We start from the raw sequence: 20,494 nt of genomic DNA, 5'->3' as shown, positions 1-20,494 counted from the left end.
AGGAAGCTACGGTAGCTAGGTCGAGAGTAGCTAGGCTCGATGCGCGTGACGAGGCGGTCATTTTGAAATGCCGCGGGCTATATGGTAACGCAGATTTAGGGTCGCGCACGACAATTTTTGGATCTGTTTTATAGGAAAAAGTGCATGTTAGATTTGAGTAAATACGAATATTTGTGGGTTGAGGGGATCGTTTGCCGTCTAGGTTGACTGCCGCACTTCCAGGCAGCCACACTGTAATCGGTATTTCGTGTCCTGCAACTGCACTATAAGCGATACGCGTATACATAGAGTGCTATTAGAAAATTAATGGGAGTCTGAAAAGACCGTATTATATCCGGTCCTGCACTCTAAGCGGTTACGTTATAAGTGGTCTATACTGCATATAGATAACTGTAACCCCCTGGCAGTGTTCACATGAAAAATAAACCAGAACTAAATATACAACAGTATCCTATAAGTGCCTGTGCTTTGTGCCTGCATGCCCTGTCTTTTTGCACTCTTGATACATGATACACTTTAGAGGGCAGCACAGCAGAGGGCAATCATCACTCTTAGTGGTGAACTTGCACTGCATGTGCAATCACGATACAAGTTTTGAAACCGCATGTGCCTGGAAAACAACTTTCATTCGAAGCTTGTACATTCAACCTAAAATCATGTGGTAGAGTATAGTCGGGTACAACTTTAGAAGGCAGCGGCATTTGCCCCCTCAAAGGCATCCGCCGCCTTTGAGGGGGCAAGAAGAGCCTCCACCAATGGGCGCGCACTCTAGACTGACGTCATGAGCCAGACAGCTGGTGTCCCCGCCGACGGAGAACACGGCAGCCCGCACTTCAAGCTAGGCCGAGTCGTGTCAGCGGAACTACTTCTTTAGTCAGGAGGCAATCGGCTGCTGCACTTCGGTCATCTGGTCAGGGCCTCTCCTGTCTTCTCAAGTTGCACCAGACTATAGACTTCTGTTGATTCGACTCTGGTTAATTCGATTTTTCAGTTATTTCAATACCGACCGAAGGTCCCGGCTGGTGCCCATGCATTTCTATGGGCCTTAACTTTCGTTATTTCGATTCTAAAATTGGCCTTTGCCGGATAATTTGAACTTGACCAGTCAGCATGCACATGCCTGACCCCTATGGTGACCCCTTTACTGGCAGCATCTGTCTCAGCAGAGCTTAGAGGACAGTGAATGTGTTGTACACACGCCATCTTTTGTCAAAAACTCCATTTTCAGCCTGCCCTAGGAAAATTTACCATAAATAACGATAGTTCACAAAGTAAGGTTACGGTGTTTGCCAAATTCGAATGCACAACTTTTCTCCGAGAATATTGGGCCAGAAACTGCATTCATTGTTCGTATGATGCAGCATAACACAACTTTATTGCGGCGAAGCTGACTTAGGAAACCAGCCGCCACTGTGCAATACAGTGTAGACCGCTTATAACGTAAGTCGCCGGAGTTGCGAATATCTGCACTATAAGCAGTACCGCACTATAACCAAAGCAACAATTTTCAAGGCCTGCGCATATGCAAAACATGTGCACCGAGCCGCCACGCGTATGCGACAGTCGAGGAATGCGGCTAGATCGTTTGCATCCAATTTACAGTTGAATCTCGTTAATTCGAACCAAATCATGCGGCGGCGCCTCCGACCGGCATTGCTCCGGCACCGTGTTGTGATGCCGGTTACTACAACCTCGACCGGCGTTACTTCTAGGTAGCGTGGCGTTGTCGGCAGGCTGCAGGCGTCCGGTAGACCATGGTGACCAGGCAGAGTGAGACGATTTTTAGTGCGAAACTTGCACTGTTTATTTCATGGTTGGTGAAAGTAAAAAAAGAAGAGAATAATTAGAAAATACATGGCGGGGCCGCTTAAATAGGCCTGTTCAATTCGTAGGCGGGATCTCGCTCACGTCAATGTGACATGGCAGGTACTGAATCCAGTCGGGGGGTTTGGCGGCTGCTCCCTCTCTCCTAGGCGACGTTTCCCGGGCTTGCCTCCGCTAGCTTCGACTCGAGGCCCCTGAGGGACACAGTTCGTGGAAGATGGACTTGCACACCTCCTGTGCGCACGCACACAAAGGGGCCAGCAATCACTGCGACTCGAGGCTCCTGAAGGGTACACAGTTCGTGAACGGTGGACTTACTCGGCCTCCTGCGCACCCGCACACAACGGGGCCAGTAATCACTGCGACTCAGAGGCAGCCTGAGGGTACACAGTTCGGGGAAGGTGGACTACTCGCCTCCTGCCCGCACGCACACAAATGGGCCAGTAATCACTGCGACCTCGAGGCTCCTGAGGGTACACAGTTTTCGTTGGGAAGGTGGAACCCCCTCGCCTTCCTGGGCACATGCACACAAAGGGGTCATTAATCACTGCCGACTCGCCCGGCAAGATTGAGGACCACCGAGACAACCACAAGCAAGTTGGGATACATCCCTCGTTTTAATCCTTTTGAACGGGCTGGTCATACGTCAATCGTTAATCCTTTTTGGCACCGGGCATCACATGTCAATCATAACAACCGCCCATCGAGTAAAAGCAATAGGAGGCCCCTCACTGTCGCGCTGCGAATAAACAAAACACAGCAACCCAACAGGCCACAAAAAAATTCTGCGGAATTTCACCCTCTCTCAAATGGCAAGGTCGCCGATTCTGCGTTGCGCCGGAACATGCGTGTACGTGCCAACGTCTCAGCCACGCTACCGTAGCCACGCGTAGAAAATGGCTGTGAGAACCCTTCTTTCTCCTTTATGCTTCCTCTACTTTCGAGTCACGTGTTGACCTTGCAAGCTGCGGCTACGGCGCAGAGGTAGCCACTGTAGCAGAGGGAAGCAGCGGCGCTGTCCCAGGCCGGCCAACGAAACTGCCCACGCCGGCAAATGCCCGCTTCTCGATAACGGCAGAAAACGAAACTTCGGGGAGCTGGCGCCGGGCCAGCTGGAGCGGCGGCGCCTGCACGGCAGTGGGTGCGCACGGTGACAGTCGAAAGTGAGGGAGCTACGAGGGAAGGCGAAGGGAGCCAAAGCGGCGGAGTTGCCGAGGCGAAATCCGCTTCCCTGTCGCCCTCCTCCCTCACGTTCCACGATCTCCATGTGCGCGCTTCGCAGTGCCGTCCCGGTGCCGCCCGCTCCCTGAAGTTTCGTTTACTGCCGTTATCGTGAAGCAAGCGCTGGCGTTTCGTGGCCCTCGCTCGCTATGCGCGCCGTGATTTTTCACGACTCGCACTCAAAATTCCGGTTTGAGCCTCACTGGCTGTTCGTTCGCACCACGTGCCCTTCTCCTCCACTTAGTCTCTTTCTTCCTCGAGCACTCCTTGGGGCGCCCGTTTGAGGGGAGCATTCGCTGTCTCCGCTGACTTCCGTACTCTCAGGCAGCCGTACTGTAACCGGTATTTTGTTTCCCGCAACTGCACTATAAGCGATATGTTTATACATGGATTGCTATGGGAAAATTAACGGGAGTCTGAAAAGACCGCATTATATCCGGTCCTGCGCTATAAGCGGTTATGTTATAAGTGGTCTATACTGTATATATTAGATGCTTGCCCATTCTTGCTAAAAAATCAGGTACACTTTGTTATCTCTACATTAGTTTCTTTTACTCTGCACACATAGAAAGCTGACATGCATTTGATTCGGGGACATGTTCGAATAGGTAAAATATACAGCCAAGTGAAATGGTGGTGTGTTTTTTTTTTTTTTTTTTTCTTTGTTTTTTTTTTTTTGTCTTGTTTAATTCGACCCGCTGAATAATTCAATTCATTTTATTGATCAATTTTATCAGTCCCGTCAGGGTCGAATTAACAGAAGTCAACTGTATAGTGTATTTGGCCAATGCCTTGCATGCCCAAATGTTAGGCTGTGCGACTGCACCATAAGAAATAAAAAATGTTTACACTCCTTTCATGGTCTCCAGAGCTTTATTTGCATTTCTACAGTCCTGTCCGTTATAACGAGGACCAATAAACTAGTGATTACTGTTTACTTACAAGCTCTGCCATCAATTGAGTATGTCGGAGGCAGTTTTTCTTTGATGGAATAAGCTTTGTGGTACTAGTACTTAAATCTAACACAGGTGTGAGGACAACTTTGGCTGTTGAGTCAGGACTGCATATTCCATGTGACATTATTGTGGACTTCTGCATTTGCTCTCACTTGCTGAGCATGTAACTAGGATTCATGGGCACTGCCTTAAAGCATACTTTGATGGCATGTCTGTGCTGTGAGCAATGCTGTTTCCAAATGTGGCTGCTTGAATAGACAGGCTTTTCTGTGGTTGCTGAAGAAGTGCAAACTGTTTGTTGCAGTGCGGCACGCTGAGTCATGGTTGGCAAGTAATATGAAACACACTTGCAGCCTGGTGCTCTGTAGCAAATCACTGTGTCTTATGTTTTAATCAAACGAAGCAGCTGACATGCATGTTTTGGAACTTCTCAATGTGGTTCACTTGTGGTAGCTGAATTTAGTAACAAAGCATTCACCTTCTGGGCCAAGAACTATTTTTTAGTGAATTGCTGTAATGTTTTTCAGATGGGCACATTGAACTTCATGTCCCCAGAATCCATCATGTACACCACTTGTAAAAAAGGAAAGGACTGCCTCAAGGTATGTATTAGTTGGTTGTGCTCTTGCACCCTGTTATATGGAGGCCAGTGCATGGGTAATCTAGTGCTGTAATGTCGCTGTGTTCTGCCACAATTCTCGGGACAATTATTTTGAAACTGGTGCTAGTCAGTGCTTTTACTGTCGCTCACTCCTTAGTTCGGGCTGTTCGGTTACATTGAAAATCATCGTTGGTGGTTTCTGCATAATTTCTTCTCCGTGAAACTGCTTCAAATTCGGAATTTGGTGCTCCAAAATGGAGTTTTCTTTCCACTTAACCTTCTCCAAGTTTTTATTTTCCTGTTCCAAAACTAAGGTTTTCCTGTTCCAAAAATTTCTCCAAATCCTATTTCAGCTGTTTCATTCCTGGCCATCACAAGATGGCGTTGGAGCACATTTTCGTGAAGGTTGCTGTGTGTTAATTTTGAGCCAGACTACAATCTGGAGCAGTAATCTCAAACACTTTCGGAGATACTATCTCTTCCGCGAGATCTTGCTCGACTCGCCACCGGATGCATCAGCACAGTGGGAAGAATGCTGTTGGTCGGATACTTCGAGTTGATGCTCAGTCACGTTAAATCTCGCAAGAGTGATGCAATATCTCTGAAACAACACGCTCAAAAATACCGCCCCTGTGCGCTCAGTATCTGTGGCCAATGAAGCACCAGCAGCGACAACAATGCACCGCTTTTATGAAAAATTATGAAAAGTTTCCCTTCTGTGAAGGTAAATTCTGCACGTTTCGTTTTTGTGATCATGAACATGGGGGGCATGTTACATTCAGATGCATATTTATTTTGTTACCTTAAACCCGCGAAAATTTGGTGTGCCTTACATCCGGGGACGTGCTAGAATCAGGTAAATATATTACCTAATTTAGGACCTTCACCATGACTTGCACCTCAATACAGTAGAACCTCGCTGTTATGTTCCTGGGTGCTGGGTTTTCCCGGCTGTTACGTTGTTTTCGGCCGGTCCCGGCACAGCTTCCATAGAACCCAATGAATTGTTTCCGCTGTTGCGTCGCAACTGTTCCCGCATCATACGTTGCGAACTGCTACCCCATGCCGGCGCAAGCGACCATTTTTACTTTTCATGTCGCTTGGCTTGGTGGATTGACAATGGCATTGGCCAAGGGCAATAACGCCGTTGCCGCACGTCATATGCTGTATGTGCGAGTGAAAGCGTGCGAGGGGAGCCGATGACTGCGTCGGCTCCCCTCGCGCGCAAGAAAGAAAAAAAATACACAGGCCAGCGGGGCACACGCAGCACAGTCACAACGTAAGCTGGTGGAGTGGCTCAAGAGTAGCTCCAATTTCAGCACCACGCACACCATGGGTCTTTGTGAGAAAGTCTCTTCGCCTCGTTTCGACAAGAACGATCTGAACTGTCCGTCCTGTGTCGATGGCGCCACCATACTAACGGAAACTAGGGATCGCATTTTATTGCGATAGCAATTATATGGACACTTCAACCGGATTTCTGCCGTCGGCGTCGGCGTCGCCGTGAGGTTCCCTATAGATAAAATCTTCGCCGCGTGCCGTATGCCCGAGCGGAAGCGTGCGGGGACGCGCGCTATCACGGAGAGCGAACGCACTCAATCTCCCACGCGCAAGCAAGGAAGCGGGAAGCCAGCGCCGGAGGGAGCGGGGGAGGGGGGGGGGTGCACTTCCACTCTGCCAACAACCGCGCTCGTCGCTCGCTCGCACCGTCTCTTATCTCCACACGGCTCTGACCTTTATGCGCCGTGCATTCGCCGCTCAGTTTCCGTTGAAGCGATAGACCGCACGTACCTTCGCCGCTGCGGCGTATGAGCTTGCTGCCAGAGTTTTGACGGTCGTTGTCTGCAGTCATTCAGTGTGATCTATTCATGTTTGTTTGTGCGCGCTCACACCAGGCTTGTTCATTCAGTTAGTAATAGTCTGGCCACATTTTCCAACGCACGCTACACATGCAATGCTGCCCGGATCGGCAGTGCAGCGCTACAGGTGTGTCCCTTCGCACGCGCTGCCCACGGGAAGCGCTTCTCATCAACGCCACCGTTTCACACGCGCCTTCTCGTGGTCATCGAGTCTCTCTTCATGTCGGTCTACTTACGCCGCAGCACACCTGCTTACTTAATCAGCTCATGTTTACTACAATTCATATTGCTACCAAAGCCGCTCACCTTACTTCGTATGACATTGCTGTGTTGCTATCGCATTCATTGCTTCGCCCTTAGGGCGAAACTGTGACATTTTTTTTTTTTTTTTTTTTTTTTTTGCGTGCCTCGTTTGAATGGCATCTCGTCGTCTGCGCCTTAACTGGATGGCGCCACCATACTGGTGGAGGCTCAAATCGTCTGCGTCTGCGTTTATAGGGGGGTTTTTTTTTCGCTTTCACAAGCGCATGCGTGGCTCAGTGGTAAAGTATCCGACTCGCGCGCAGCGTTTCTGGCTTCGATCCCGGTGGAGAGCGGGTACTTTTTTTCTCATTTCCAGCTATAGCAGTTACGCGGCAGGAGCCGTGGCGGCATTATTGCGACCTGAAACGGCTATTGGAATGAGCCCATAACAGCTTACGCTGTAAAAGCAGGGAGGGAGCGTGCCTTCTTCCGTTGCGCTCGAGGCACCGGCGAGGGAGTGAGGGGGAGGGAGGATATAGCGAGCGGCGTTGTACTCTAGCATCAACTGCGTACTGCGTGGCGGCGCGCAGGCCTATCTTGAAAGCGATCTGTGTTGAGGGCAGAGTCTAGGCAGTGTAGGTGCGCCGGAGGCTCGTAGCTTTGTGCGTGCTGTGTGTTCTCGGCGCTCAGTTTAAAAAAATTAAATTATGGGGTTTTACGTGCCAAAACCACGATCTGATTATTTATTTATTTCATTTATTTATAGTACCCTCGGGGCTTATAATGAAGCATTACAGAGGGGAGGGACTAAAGATACAGATAATTATACAAAAGGAGAAAGGAAAACAAGAATAATAATGAGATGACAGTGCACGGTATAATGTAAAAATAACGCAAGTAGGAGCAACACAATAAGCATATTATTATGGTAACAAAAAATTAATTATACAAAGGAAAAACAGAAAACTTCGGTAATATAGATAAAATATAAATACGTGGTATATAGGTCAAGGTGAGACAATAAACAGAGAATGATAGAAAATAAATCATAATACAAAACATACTGTTTGTAGACTAGACGGATAAGAAAATAGAAATAACTTATAAACAATACTGATCAGGAGAAAACGGAACTGATTCGCTATACATTCACATCAAGTCATACTAGATAACGTTAGTGAGTGCTTTGCGGAAGTCATCGGTGTTAGTTATATAGACTAGTGGATCTGGTAGGTGATTCCATTCTTGGCATGATTTTGGAAGAAATGAATTACCATAGGTAGACATCTTGTGGAACGGGATGTTCACCTTATGACGATGGTCAAAGCGTGACTTGAGTGTGGGAATTAAATGGTATATTTTATGGAACAGACAAAGGCAAGCGATTTTTCTGCCTTTAGAAAGGAGATATGTTTAGGGCAAGTTTCATGCTAGTTATGCTTGCTGTGCGCTGGTAATTCTTAATAAAACGAACTGACCGATTCTGCACAGCTTCTAAGCTGTTAATTAATGGTAATTGATGAGGGTCCTATACAGGATGATGCATACTCTAGGTTAGGCCGAATATAGGTGACATATAACTGTTTTTTAGGGGAGAGGGTGTGAGTGCAAAATTTCGTTTTATATAGCCCAGCATACGGTTAGCTTTTGATGTAATGTGTTCAATATGTCGTTTCCATGAGAGATTATTTGTGATGTGCACTCCGAGGTATTTATAACATGCTACTGCTTCGAGTGGGATGCTGTTAAGATGGTAGTTAGAAAAAGATACTTTGCTACGTGAGATTCTCATGAATTTACATTTTGAGGTGTTAAGATTCATGTGCCAGTGGGAGCAGGTTGTAACATTATCAAGGTCTGATTGTAATGTAACCATATCAGAATCATTGTTCGGTAAATTACGCAATCGTCGGCAAATAAACAAACAGAACTAGTGATTTCATTAGGCAGGTCGTTAATATAAATGAGGAAGAGTAAAGGCGCCAATACAGAGCCTTGAGGTACACCCGATGCTACTGGTACCTCTGGTGAGTCATTGTCATTGATGGTTACATATTGATTATGAGGCACGCCGTAGTGGGGAACTCCGGAAATTTGGACCACCTGGGGTTCTTTAACGTGCACCTAAATCTAAGTACACGGGTGTTTTCGCATTTTGCCCCCATCGAAATGCGGCCTCCATGGCCGGCGCTCAGTTTGCGTTGAAGCGATAGACAGCAGCACCAAGGTCACTTCGCTTGCTGCTGCAGCGGCGCTTCCTCACGCCAGCGCGTGTCCGAGCTCATCGAGTGTGATGTGTTCATGTTTGCCTGTGGGCGCTGACACCATGCGTGTTAATATAGTTAATAAGCGAATGTTTACAAGTTTACACGGACGATAAAACTACTGTCCTTACATTTTATAGCTGTCTATTAATTTGCTATCGCAATCGATGCTTCGGCTTTCGGGCGAACCTACGACTTTTTTTCACATGTAAGAATTAAAATAACATTGTGTGCAGTTCAACACTACTCAAGTCTCAATTTTTCCTATTTCTTGGCTCTTGCGTTTCCCGGCTCTTTTTTTTTTTTTTTTTTTTTTGCAGTTCGGTGAAAAACATATCAGCGGGGTTCTACTGTATAATGAACACGGATATATCGAATTATCGGTTATAACAAAGTAAACTAAAAATTTGGCGTCACTTTATTTCAATGGCCTAGCCTACGGCTATAACAAAACCGAAAATACAAGATCCAACACAGTATCGGATATAGAGAAGCGATTATTTGCTTACTTAATGTTCGACTCATGTTTTTGGGGAGGCAGGAATTCTGGAGAGGTATTCTCGGTCAATCCCTTTTAGGCATACGATCGCTTCCACTTAATTTGGCACCGAACATGTCGGCATCTACTACAAGCAACAGCGTTCCCTGCACAGTACCAAGAAACCATGCTTGGCACTGTGCGAGAAGCACTATCGTTCATAGCTTTTCCAGTGCCGAGTCACATGAAATCTCACGAAAGTGATCGCATCGCTGTCAGGAATTTACCAAGAATACAGCCCCTGAACCACGCAATGGTCAACAAATAACCATTGAAGAACCATTGATAAGTACTGCGGAGGCCATAAACATGACTAGGAAGATATGGAATGAATTCTAGAATTAGCTCCCCTTGGCGAGGACAGAAAGTGGCAAAGGCAGTTGCATCTGTGGTCAGCTTAGAAAATTTTATAGTTTGGAACTCCATGAGGAACCACCAGTTGACAATTACTTTTTTCTGTATTTTTGTGCTTATAATAACCCACGCAAGAAATTCGTAACATTAAACTAGGGGTGTGCAAATATTTGAAAATTTAGAATATTATTGAATTATATTTTTAATATTCTTACTTGATTTGAAAACCATGTATTTAAAAATTTTCTAATTAAGTCGAATATATTGTTGGCTGTGCGGGGGAGCACATCCAACAATATATTCATGGTTGATTTTGTGCTGAATTTTGGGATAAATTCTGCTGGCGAAATTTCAACTATAAACCACACTTAGCCACTAGACGTCCTAGCTTTGCGGGAAAGCCAGACTTTCAGTGGCAAGGGGCGTGGGTTTGCAGACAGCGATTGTGCTCCTTTGCAGCACCACTCCCAATCCTGACCTTATTGTATAACAGCAAATGCGATGAGTGACAAGTGACCCGGGGTCAAACGTCTGTATGTTTACGGGCATTTGATGTTGTATAATAAGGCGCAGGTTGGCGAGAACAGAGAGCTAGTGGGAATTACTCAGTTTTCCTAGTTAACATGACCCTAATACACAATCTTTTAGTACAGTTCAACCTCGATATAACGAAGTCAGTAAAATTGGCAATTTGCTTTATTATATGGACATTTCGTTATACAGTTAAGCCCACTTATAACGATACCGGTTTTAACAATATATCGGTTATAACAGTGAGAAGCTACTGCACCGTGAATTTTTGGATCAAGTTTTCTATGGTGAAATAACCCACTTACTACAATGCCCCATGCCCCATTATTGGTTATAGCGATGAAGTCTGGCTACTGGGTGTCCATGCCGAAATAGAATAGAATGCGAAACCCTTGAAAAGAAAATAAATTCGAGCCACTGCACGTCGCCGCGCGCTGTTTGCAGTTGTAGCAGTAACTGCAAAGCGGGGTCACAGGCATCAAGTGACATGCGAGCTCCGCCAAGGCATGGCTTTGGTGGCCTCAAAAGGGGCCTTATAAAAAAATGTGAAAAGGTTGCCGCGGCAGTCTCTCAGCTGGAGAAATCCAGAAGAAACGCTGGGGAGAGATCGCCACAAGCATCTCGCCACTTAACTTTTCACAGGCTTGCCTGAGAAAGCCCCATGTCCGCCAGCCTTGCTTGCTTTACGCGAAGCTTGCCAACATCTTTATCTCGCGAAGGTTCCTCGCGAGAACGGAGCCCCGGAGGGACTGAGTCATCTGCAGGCCCTCTGCGTGCTCCGATCACGTGTAACAAGCCACGGCTGTCGGCATTCAAGAATGGCACTGCTATGCCATTCTTGAATGGCGACAGCCGTGGCTTGTTACACGTGATCGGAGCACGCAGAAAGCAGAGTTAAACAGTTAAACGAGTCAACTCAATCAGCAGCCGAATGGAGGAAGGTGGTGGGGAGGGGCACTGGACTCTGCACTACTATAGTTTTCTCACAATAGCTCTGCCATTCCCCTATTTTGATTTTTTTTCATGCAGCCCGGTTATAACAATTGAATTTTCATGGCACTTGAATATTGTTATAAGTGGGTTTGACTATTAAAATTCAATCATTTAGGCAAATAAGTAAAGTCGCCGATAGATTTTTCTTACACGGAAAGGTCTGCAAATTTTTTTCGTATTATAGGACAATCAGATACAGCAAATTTGAATGAGAAAAAAAATAATTTTGTTGGATGTGAGAGTCAGCGACAAAAGGTACAGTTTCATCCAGTGTCAACGATATCGTCACGTCAGCGGTGCAAAGCGAAGCCAACCACGCTTTCGTGTTCTCTGCCTGCAGCTGATAGTGTCGCCAGCAGTGGGACGATGCTTCGTCTGCCTCTTGCTTCAACGTTTCTCTGGAACTCCAGATACGCCACCACCAGTACTAAACACACGGGAAGACAGCGCACGATGCCACACCATCTCAGCTCGCCCAGCGTTTTCACGTGCGGTAGATTACTTCTAAAACAGGGCTCACCTGTGGCGTATGCACTCAGCCACGCTGACAGCTATGCGCAGCCACGGCCATTCCAGAAAAGATGTGCGCCAACCTGCTCCCCACTCCCTCTTCCCCCCCTTCGCGTGCGCCCTTGATCGCATTACCGCGAGCTCGTTCCCCTGCCAACTTTCCCCTTCGCTCAGAAGGATAGTGCTCATCAAGCCATCATTCTTCTGAGGTGACCCTCGCAAGCTTTCACATGCACCTAAATCATACACCACGCAAGGTGCGATGGGATTTTACCAGACTCTGACTTTATACAGAACATGACGCTGCTCCACTTCGGTGGTCACTGTCCGTGTGGCGCACAATTTGAGAGGTGTGTTAGCAAGCAGCCGCATGTAATTCAACCATTTTACCATCTGCATCTGCGAAAGTTTCCATTTATTGTCTCGGTATTTTTTTGGAGCAACAGTGAAATTTTGTTATTGAAGTCATGCATAAGCACATTGTTATATTGAGGTTCAATATACAGATATTCTATGAACTAGTAGTTATAATAAGGTAAATACTTTGTTATATTGAGAATTTTGTTATATTGAGGTTCTTTATATCAAAGTTTAACTCTATAACTTACTACAGTTAAACCTGGATATAACGAAATTGACAAATTCCCGAAAAACTTCGTTATAAAGAGGATTTCGTTATATGCAGGTCCAGCACGAAAATTCGAAAAAGAAACGCTTACCGTATTTACTCGATTCTAACGCGCCCTCAATTGTAACGCGCACCCGTTTTTCGTTTTCGTCGAAGCACTCATCCTTGGAATGTCACACCAGGTACCGGATGCGTGGACGCGTGTCGTTTCGCACAAGCGTGAGGCATCGGAAACAAAGAGCAAGCGTCACGATGGCGTTGTAGCGTCGTATAGTGTTACATAGAACTCCGCTGTTACGTTCCCAGGGGCTGCGTTTTCCCGGCTGTTCGTTTTCGGCCGGTCCCGGCACAGCTCCCATAGAACCCAATGCATTGGTAACCCCGCTGTTACGTCGCAACTGTGGGACCGTTCCCGCATCATACGTTGCAAACTGCCACCCCGCGCCGGCCCGAGCGGCCATTTTGACTTTTCATGTCGCTTGGCTTAGTGGCTTGACGATGGCATTGGCCGCCCAAAGTGCCGGGGGCGACAACTATGACGTATTTTCGGTTTCCGCCAGAAAACGTATGGCCCTTGAGATCCGTATTGGCTACATAAAGATGGTGTCTATGACGCGTTGTGGCCCTAAAATTGGTTTTGGCTCATAGAAACTCCAAGGGCAATAACGCAGTCGCCGCGCGCCGTATGCTGTATGTGCGAGTGAAAACGTGCGAGGGGAGCCGACGACCGCGTCTAATCTCGCGCACGCAAGAAACGCAGGGAGGAAGCGCGCCCTCTTCCGTTGCGCTAGAGGCACCAGCGAGCGAGCGAGAGGGGAGGGATAGAGGGGCGGCGTTGTACTGTACTCTGGCATCAACTGCATACTGCGCGGCGGCGCGCGGTCGCGCGGGCCGTATCTTGAAAGCGATCTGCGTTGGGGCAGAGTCTAGCAGTGTAGGTGTGTCGGCGGCTCGTAGCTTTGTGCGTGCTGTGTGTTCTCGGCGCTCAGTTTGCGTTGAAGCGATAGACAACAGCACGAAGGTCACTTCGCTCGCTTCTCGAGCGGCGCTTCTACACGCCGCCAGCGTTTGACAGCGCACGTCCGCGCTCATCGAGTGTGATGTGTCACAGCGTGTACCAGCGCGTCGGCAACATCAACTGGAAAAGGAGAGAGTGCCGGCTTGGCGGGCTAGGCCAGCTGCAGCAAGCGGCAGGATCAGGTTTGAATGAAGGGAGGGGGAAAGGTCACGCCCGCGACGGCAAGATCGCCGGGTCGAGGGATGCAGGCCCGCCTCGCACACACACGCACGCACACGTGCGCTCGCTTCGCATTCCGTCGCGGCTGACGAGGTGCTTCCGGTTGCCGCTCGCGCAAAAATGACAATATTTGGGGCGAAATCTCTAGGCTGTCGGAGGGGGGAATTCGTTATATCGAGGGGGTCTCCTGCTGCCACTTCGTTATGTAGAGGTCTCAAATACATGTGCTTCTATGGAGTAGTGGCGGGGAATAGAAAAACTTCGTTATATCCAGGAATTCGTTATATGGAGGTTCGTTATAAGCAGGTTTAACTGTAGTCTTAATTTTTACCATTAACAATTGCAATGTTCCAACATGTTAAATATAACTAAACTTGCTAATAAACGCATGTGTACTTCATTATTCAGTATTCAATTTGATTCGTATTCGAAAATTCGCACACCCCTACATTTAATAGTAAACACAGGGTATGGATTATATGCTTATGTTGCCTTGAGGTATGTCTTCACGACAGCATGCACGGCACTGACGTTTGTAGGTGAGGTAGCGGTAGTACCGCGTGGTGTTCGCGGACACTTAATTGGCGGGCGAGCATGAGTTTTGCTGGCCTCCGACATGACTGGTCCACCACAGTGCAGCATTATCGCTGGGATTGGCTGCATGATGCGGCGTCGCCGATCTCGGCAATAACGGCAGTGTGGCGGATTGCCAGTCTTATTGGACAGCATGCTAGGCAGAGTTCCAGGAGGATGCTGTCGCCCTTCGCCGAGTCAGTTAGAAGTTGCACAAAATGTTGTGAAAGTGATTTTATCTTCAAAAGGGAATGAGCGAAACAACTTATCTCTCTGGGCGGCTTGCAATGCCGACACCCAGCGTCACGCTTGCACTTCTCTCACGTTGGCAAAATTTCACTTTTTTTTTATCAATATAATGTGCACACTTGAACCTCATTATATAAGCCCGTTATTTCATTGTATCCATTATTGTCATTTACTGCAATATATGCCCAATTGAGTGTACAATTGTAAGCATGGGAATAAAACGACGACTTTGTGGCCCGCAGAACCGCTACAGGGCCTTGCATACGATGAAATTTTAATAAAATAAAATCATCAGCGTGTGCAACATGCTACATAGTATCTGCTGCAACAGCCTTTAGATAGCTGCCTTCTGTTCCATTGTGATGGTCTTTCGCGTCCGCTTTCCACTTGGCCCGTGGCAGTCAAGTGGCACGCAACACAGCGCGCTCTCCTGTGTGATTGAGGAGGCAAGCGAACTTCACCGCGCCCGCTTGGCTCGGCCGGATTCTGGCCTCCAAGATTTCATCAATGCCAATATGATCTCGGAGGCCACACCCAGCTGCCAGCCGGTGCGCCCCAGTGAGAGGGAGAACTTAATGCACAAGCTTGCGCGGGACCCCCGATACAGTGTCTAGAATAGGTACCCGGAGATGGCGCCAGGAAGATCTCGGAGGCCACGCACAGCTGTACCTGCCTGTGCAGCGTATCTGCACGCGCAACCAGCACACGCAAGAGAGAGAGGTTAGTAAAGAAGTGCGACAGCAATGAGCTGCGGCTTGTGCGCAGGTGCGTAGCTACGCATGGCAGTAAGAAAGACCAATGTTGCTCGACAACGTATTCGACATGGGGACGCGAGAGCTTTGAAATGCTGTCATGAACGAGTGCCGAACCCCATGGAAAGCGATGTACTCGGCGCGCAACGGTTGGGTATTTTTTTGTTTTTGTTTTTTAGATGAATCCAGTTCGTTATATCCATTGGCAGGACAGTTTAACTTCATTAAAACAAGGTTTTTGATACATAGATCTCTATGGGGATTTCAAAGGGAATTTCATTTACTTCGTTATATCCATTATTTGTTTATATCCCATTTCGTTATAACGAGGTTCGAGTGTATTTTTATAATTAATATCGGATATCACGAAGTATTTTTAGTGGCAGCTGCGACTGTTTTAACCAAGGTGTCAAACCAATAAAATGCCGGTTCTGGTTCAGCATGCTCAGATTTCGTTCCAGTCCAATAAATAAATTATAGTTTGCAAACCACTTCGCAACACTGAACTGGTTCACAAACCGGTTTAGCAGAGTAAACTTGTCCTGCTGTATGCCGAAATGCTGCAGAGTGCTATCGACGTTTCCTCATGGTGCATTAGCAGGTTTTGTCAGGCAGTGCAAGAAATGAGCATTCTGGCCCACGGGAGACAAAAATGGATGTTTTCATGTGTGAGCGTACATGCCCACTCTGTGTAATCAACAGGATAATTAAGTCAGAGGCCACCGAGTTGGGAGAGGGAAACGAGCGCCGGAGGACAAGGGTTCTTGGAGGTCGAGAGGAGGAGTGCGCGTCAGGGAAGGAGCAGAGGAGCGCCCGGCGGAGCATTGCAGAGGAGGAGGGTAGGCAGAGGCGCTCTGGGTTCACCTCCTCTGGCTGTTGCTACAGACTGTGTGTACTGTGGATGGTACCGGATTCATCTGGTGATCGAGAGGCCGAGCACCAAGTGAGGACTGAGCAGCAACGCAAGCGGTGGCAGGCCGAGTGTGATTTGACTGGCCCCAAAGTCGTCAGCAAGCACTGGGCACGAGCTGAATAAGACCGGCAAAAAGCCCGGGCTAGGTATGCCCAGGAGGCTCCCGAAGAACGTGCTAGGCAGGTTGCGGTAATGCGGGTGTGTCAGGCAAGACAGCATAGCTTATAAACTCCGGAACAGCACTCATACGCTTGCGTGTAACCCGCGGTCACCAAGTGAAACGTCACTAATTTTTTTACATGAATGTCAGTGAAGTTAGTGTTCTACAGCTACAGCAGCCATACACATCAAGATGTTCATCTTGGGCAGTGTCGTCGCAAGGGAGTGCAGCGCACGGATTGGTGCCTCAAAGCATCCTCCCTCTTTCACACGTTTCCTTGGTCATCCGGACTGAGTATGGGCAAAACAATACAAATTTATTTGGCTGTTCGAATACCAAAACTATTGAATTGAATCAGGAATACGAGTATTTGAAAAAGAACGACTGACCAATATCGAATAGAATATCAAATATTTTCAGTTTCTAAAATGATAAAAAAACGAATTAATTATAAAAAAATAAAAGGTGAAAGAGTGATATGAAAAATTTTGCAGAGCCTGTTTGGCAACAAATGCTTGTTCACACTATCTGATACATGTACACAATACGATCGCATCTGGTGCATGTAGTTAGAAATAGTAATAAAGTAATAAATAAAGAAGAATCTGGAGGTCTCAAATGCTTGTAGTAGAGTGCATAGGGCTCACTGACAAAGGGCAATTCTACAGTGCCACGCATTGTTTTGAACGAATACAAACAGTATGAGACTGGTACCATACTTTCCGGTGTCTAAGACGCGTTTTTTTTTTTTTTTTTCTGAATTTTTCGCCGGTTCGTCTTATAGAACGGTGAGACTTAAGTACTTTTTTTTTCCGGAAAAACTGCCGTCAAAATTGGATTCGATGTTATGGCCACACGAAGCGCACTATCGAGGTGACGGGTGCGTTCTTCTAGTTTCTGTGGTCATCGAGCGAGATTTGTTCATGTTCACCTGTGCGCGTGACACCGTGCTTGGTAATTTAGTTAGTAAACGAATGTTTACAAGTTTATACGGCCGCCAAAACTACTATCATTAGTTCGTATAGCTGTCTACTAACTGCTATTGCAATCGATGCTTCGCCTTTCGCGCGAAACTTCGAAATTTTTCCTTCTGCTTTCTGCCTCTGCAATTATATGGGCCTTCTCCTCGAGAGAGAGAAATTTGCGCTTCTTCGTTGGCATAGCCATCTTGACCAGACACACACAGAAAACGGCAGCGACTGTGGCGATCCCGTGCAGTCTCCTGCAGGCGCGTCATGACCACGCGTGGCTATGGATTGCAGTGGCTTAAATCAGTACTTTGAATTTCATTTCGTTCGCGAAAACGTTCAAGCGGACATACGATTATCACAGCTTTGGAAGGACCTTCTAATTTCACTACTTTGCGGTTCCAATTTCAGTTCAGTCCCAGTTTCGTTCTCAAAAAGTTAGTTAAAGCAGAAATGCCGTATAAAACGCCTTCATTATGAAGATATATATATATTTTTTTTTATTACTTTCTACGGACAGCTGACGGGGAATCTGAAAAACTTCGTTGTGGCGGAAATTTCGTAGCTGCGTTTGTTGTAGGGGGATTAGACTGTGTAGCACATGCACAAGGATTACAAGCGCCAATCTTGAAGTACAATGCCTTGAGGATGCAGCATAGATCTGGATGTTTGTTCAGATGGCAACAATGCGAACAGCAGCTGCACTGTTTTTTGCTGGGTCCTACCTTTTTTTCTTTGTACACTTGTTCAATGCACGCTGCTCACATAAACTTCTTGCATTACCGCCATCACCAAGACTCTAGCGATAGCGGGATTGAAAATGAGCTATCTGAAAGCAGCTGAGGCACCTTGATGAAAATGAGTAAGGACATATTTATCGACAACTTGCGATTTACAGATGCATTGCACAGATACAGAGAACTTTTTATGTATTTGTCAAAGACAGTTAATTAGTGAAAGTGCTTGTGTCTTCGAGGGGTGGGCTTGACAGCAGGGCTTGTAAGGGGTGGGCTTGTAATCTATGAAGTGCAGATTCACGTTGCACTACATAGATTACAACTCCAAATTTCTTCAGTTTCTTTTATTTTTTTTTTTTTATTTTTTTTTTTAAAGCAGACGCAGACATTGAAGCATCTGAACCATGAACAAGGACAGTTTTTGTAAACACTGCGACAATATTTCTTGCACAACGGCGGGCGTACAGTCTTGCGCTGACTAAGCGCAAACAAAAAAGTTGAAATGCATATTGTGCCCCGAGAATTATTTTCAGAAATCGATGAGCATTGAACTCTGCTCAGAGGTGCCAAACATGCGTTGAATCATGGCACGCAACAAAAGCACATTTCCCATGCCATTTATACTGTTGCTACTAGTAGCGCACTGATAAGGTGATGGCATTTATTATTAGCAACCGCAGTATTATTCTTGCAGGAAGCTGTGTGGACGAATTCGTTGGTTTTCCCGTTTTCTCTTCTCGGGCACACAGTCTTTCTTGCACTCCGTGTGTACCCAACGTGTGCGTTTTACAGTGTATCTAATAATAATAGTGAGCTGGCCTAACGGTCGAAGTTGGAGCTTCAACAGAAACTGATGCTGCAGTGCCCTTGAAACAGTGTTTCGGCAGGCGGAACTCAACTGGCATGGCACAGTTTTGAAGCGCAAGTGTCTCAGCCGAGGTGGCCATATAGTTATCAGCACATACCTATCATCTATCCCCATTCTTGCACATAATGCAAGTCTTGAGGCCTAACAATGTTCTCGTGATGTGCAGCGACTGAAAAATAAATATTTCGAAAAAGCGCTTGTGTATTACATGTTTGCACAGTATGTGCTTGAACAGTTTCGTGCCAAACCGGTAACAGTTACTTTTTTGTTCAGGTTCGGTTTGGGTTCAGGCACATTCTAAAAATACCTGTTTGGGTTCAGTTCCGGCTAAAATTCTGGTGCGGTTGCCATGTTGCTATCACTTTCTCGTCATTTTTGGCATGAGAACCGAAAACTTCACGCAAGGTAAAGATTTTTACACCAGACTCTTCCCTAGATGCTTCTTTGCTGTTCGCTGATTACCCGTAGTGGTTGCTTAGTGGCTGTGGTGTCGCACTGCTAAGCACGAGGTCGCGGGATCACGTTTTAGCCACAGTGGCCACTTTTGATGAGGGTGAAATGCCAAATTGCTCGCGCACCATGCATTAGATGCACGTTAAAGAACCCCAGGTAGTCAGAATTACGAGTCCCATACTATGGCTTGCCTCATAATCGGATCGTGGTTTGTGCATGTAAAACCTCGGAATGGAATTATGTGCTGATTGACGAGGGGTTGTCTATTCTTTGCAGATAGGTCTCAAGTCTGATGTTTGGTCACTAGGATGCATTCTTTACTACCTTGTCTATGGGCAGACTCCTTTCCAACAAATCACTAAGATTCATGCCAAGCTGCTGGCCATCACTGACAAAAATCATGTCATTGAATTCCCTGAAGTCTCTGACCCTCACCTTTTAGACGTTGTCAAGGTGCGTACATAAATATTGCTTTCTTTGCCTCCCACTTGTCCTTGATTTATTATAAAATTCGCAAATTAGGTGGTGCTGTGCAATTGTATGGTAGAATTCATGATCTTTGAACAACTGTTCTTGTCTTGTCGGTTATTTGAGAGTGAAAAATAGAGAAATAGTCAGTACTAATTTACTATCTGGCTTGCATCCCTTTAGTAATTAAAAATATAAAGTGTGTGTATGATTTTGTTTTTATGAACTTTATTATTTAATTTAACAATATAAAAAAGTGAATGTATGTGTGTATTTTATCAGTGTTTATTCTTTGATCTTTGAAGAAGAATTGCAAACAGAACTTTACATACATCCGTTTTTTTTTTTTTTTTTTTTTTTTTCAGACATTTTTCGGTATTTATCTTCCTCGAAAATTTCGGCACTTCTTGGCACCTATTTTGTTGCAGTGCCATGTTTTCAAAAAGCATTTTCAGCACTTGGCTTTGAAGAACTTGAAATCACACATTTATGTTTGGTTGGAAACAGAACGAAAAGGCTTTCTGGTCATAAAGGCAGTAAGGAAAATGAATTAGTCTAAATTTGTTAAAATACATGCAAAGGTTCTCGTCAGGG

At 46.3% G+C, this 20,494-nt stretch overlaps 1 protein-coding gene across 2 annotated transcripts in view; it reads left to right on the top strand.

Moving 5' to 3' along the window:
* LOC119436803 (uncharacterized) overlaps positions 1–20,494 on the top strand; it is a 125,674-nt gene that overhangs the window by 70,622 nt on the left and 34,558 nt on the right. Inside the window, exons 15-16 of one of the 2 annotated variants that reach the window (XM_037703793.2) lie at positions 4,529–4,603; positions 19,709–19,885. In XM_037703793.2, coding sequence (XP_037559721.1) covers positions 4,529–4,603; positions 19,709–19,885 — 252 coding nt within the window. The remainder of the gene's footprint in view (positions 1–4,528; positions 4,604–19,708; positions 19,886–20,494) is intronic. The other variant, XM_049659997.1, reaches the window with a different exon arrangement.

Source organism: Dermacentor silvarum, chromosome 1 (assembly GCF_013339745.2).
Source record: "Dermacentor silvarum isolate Dsil-2018 chromosome 1, BIME_Dsil_1.4, whole genome shotgun sequence".
Lineage (NCBI taxonomy): Eukaryota > Metazoa > Arthropoda > Arachnida > Ixodida > Ixodidae > Dermacentor > Dermacentor silvarum.
Note: the sequence above shows the minus strand (reverse complement) of the source record. Positions and strands in the feature narration are given on the sequence as shown.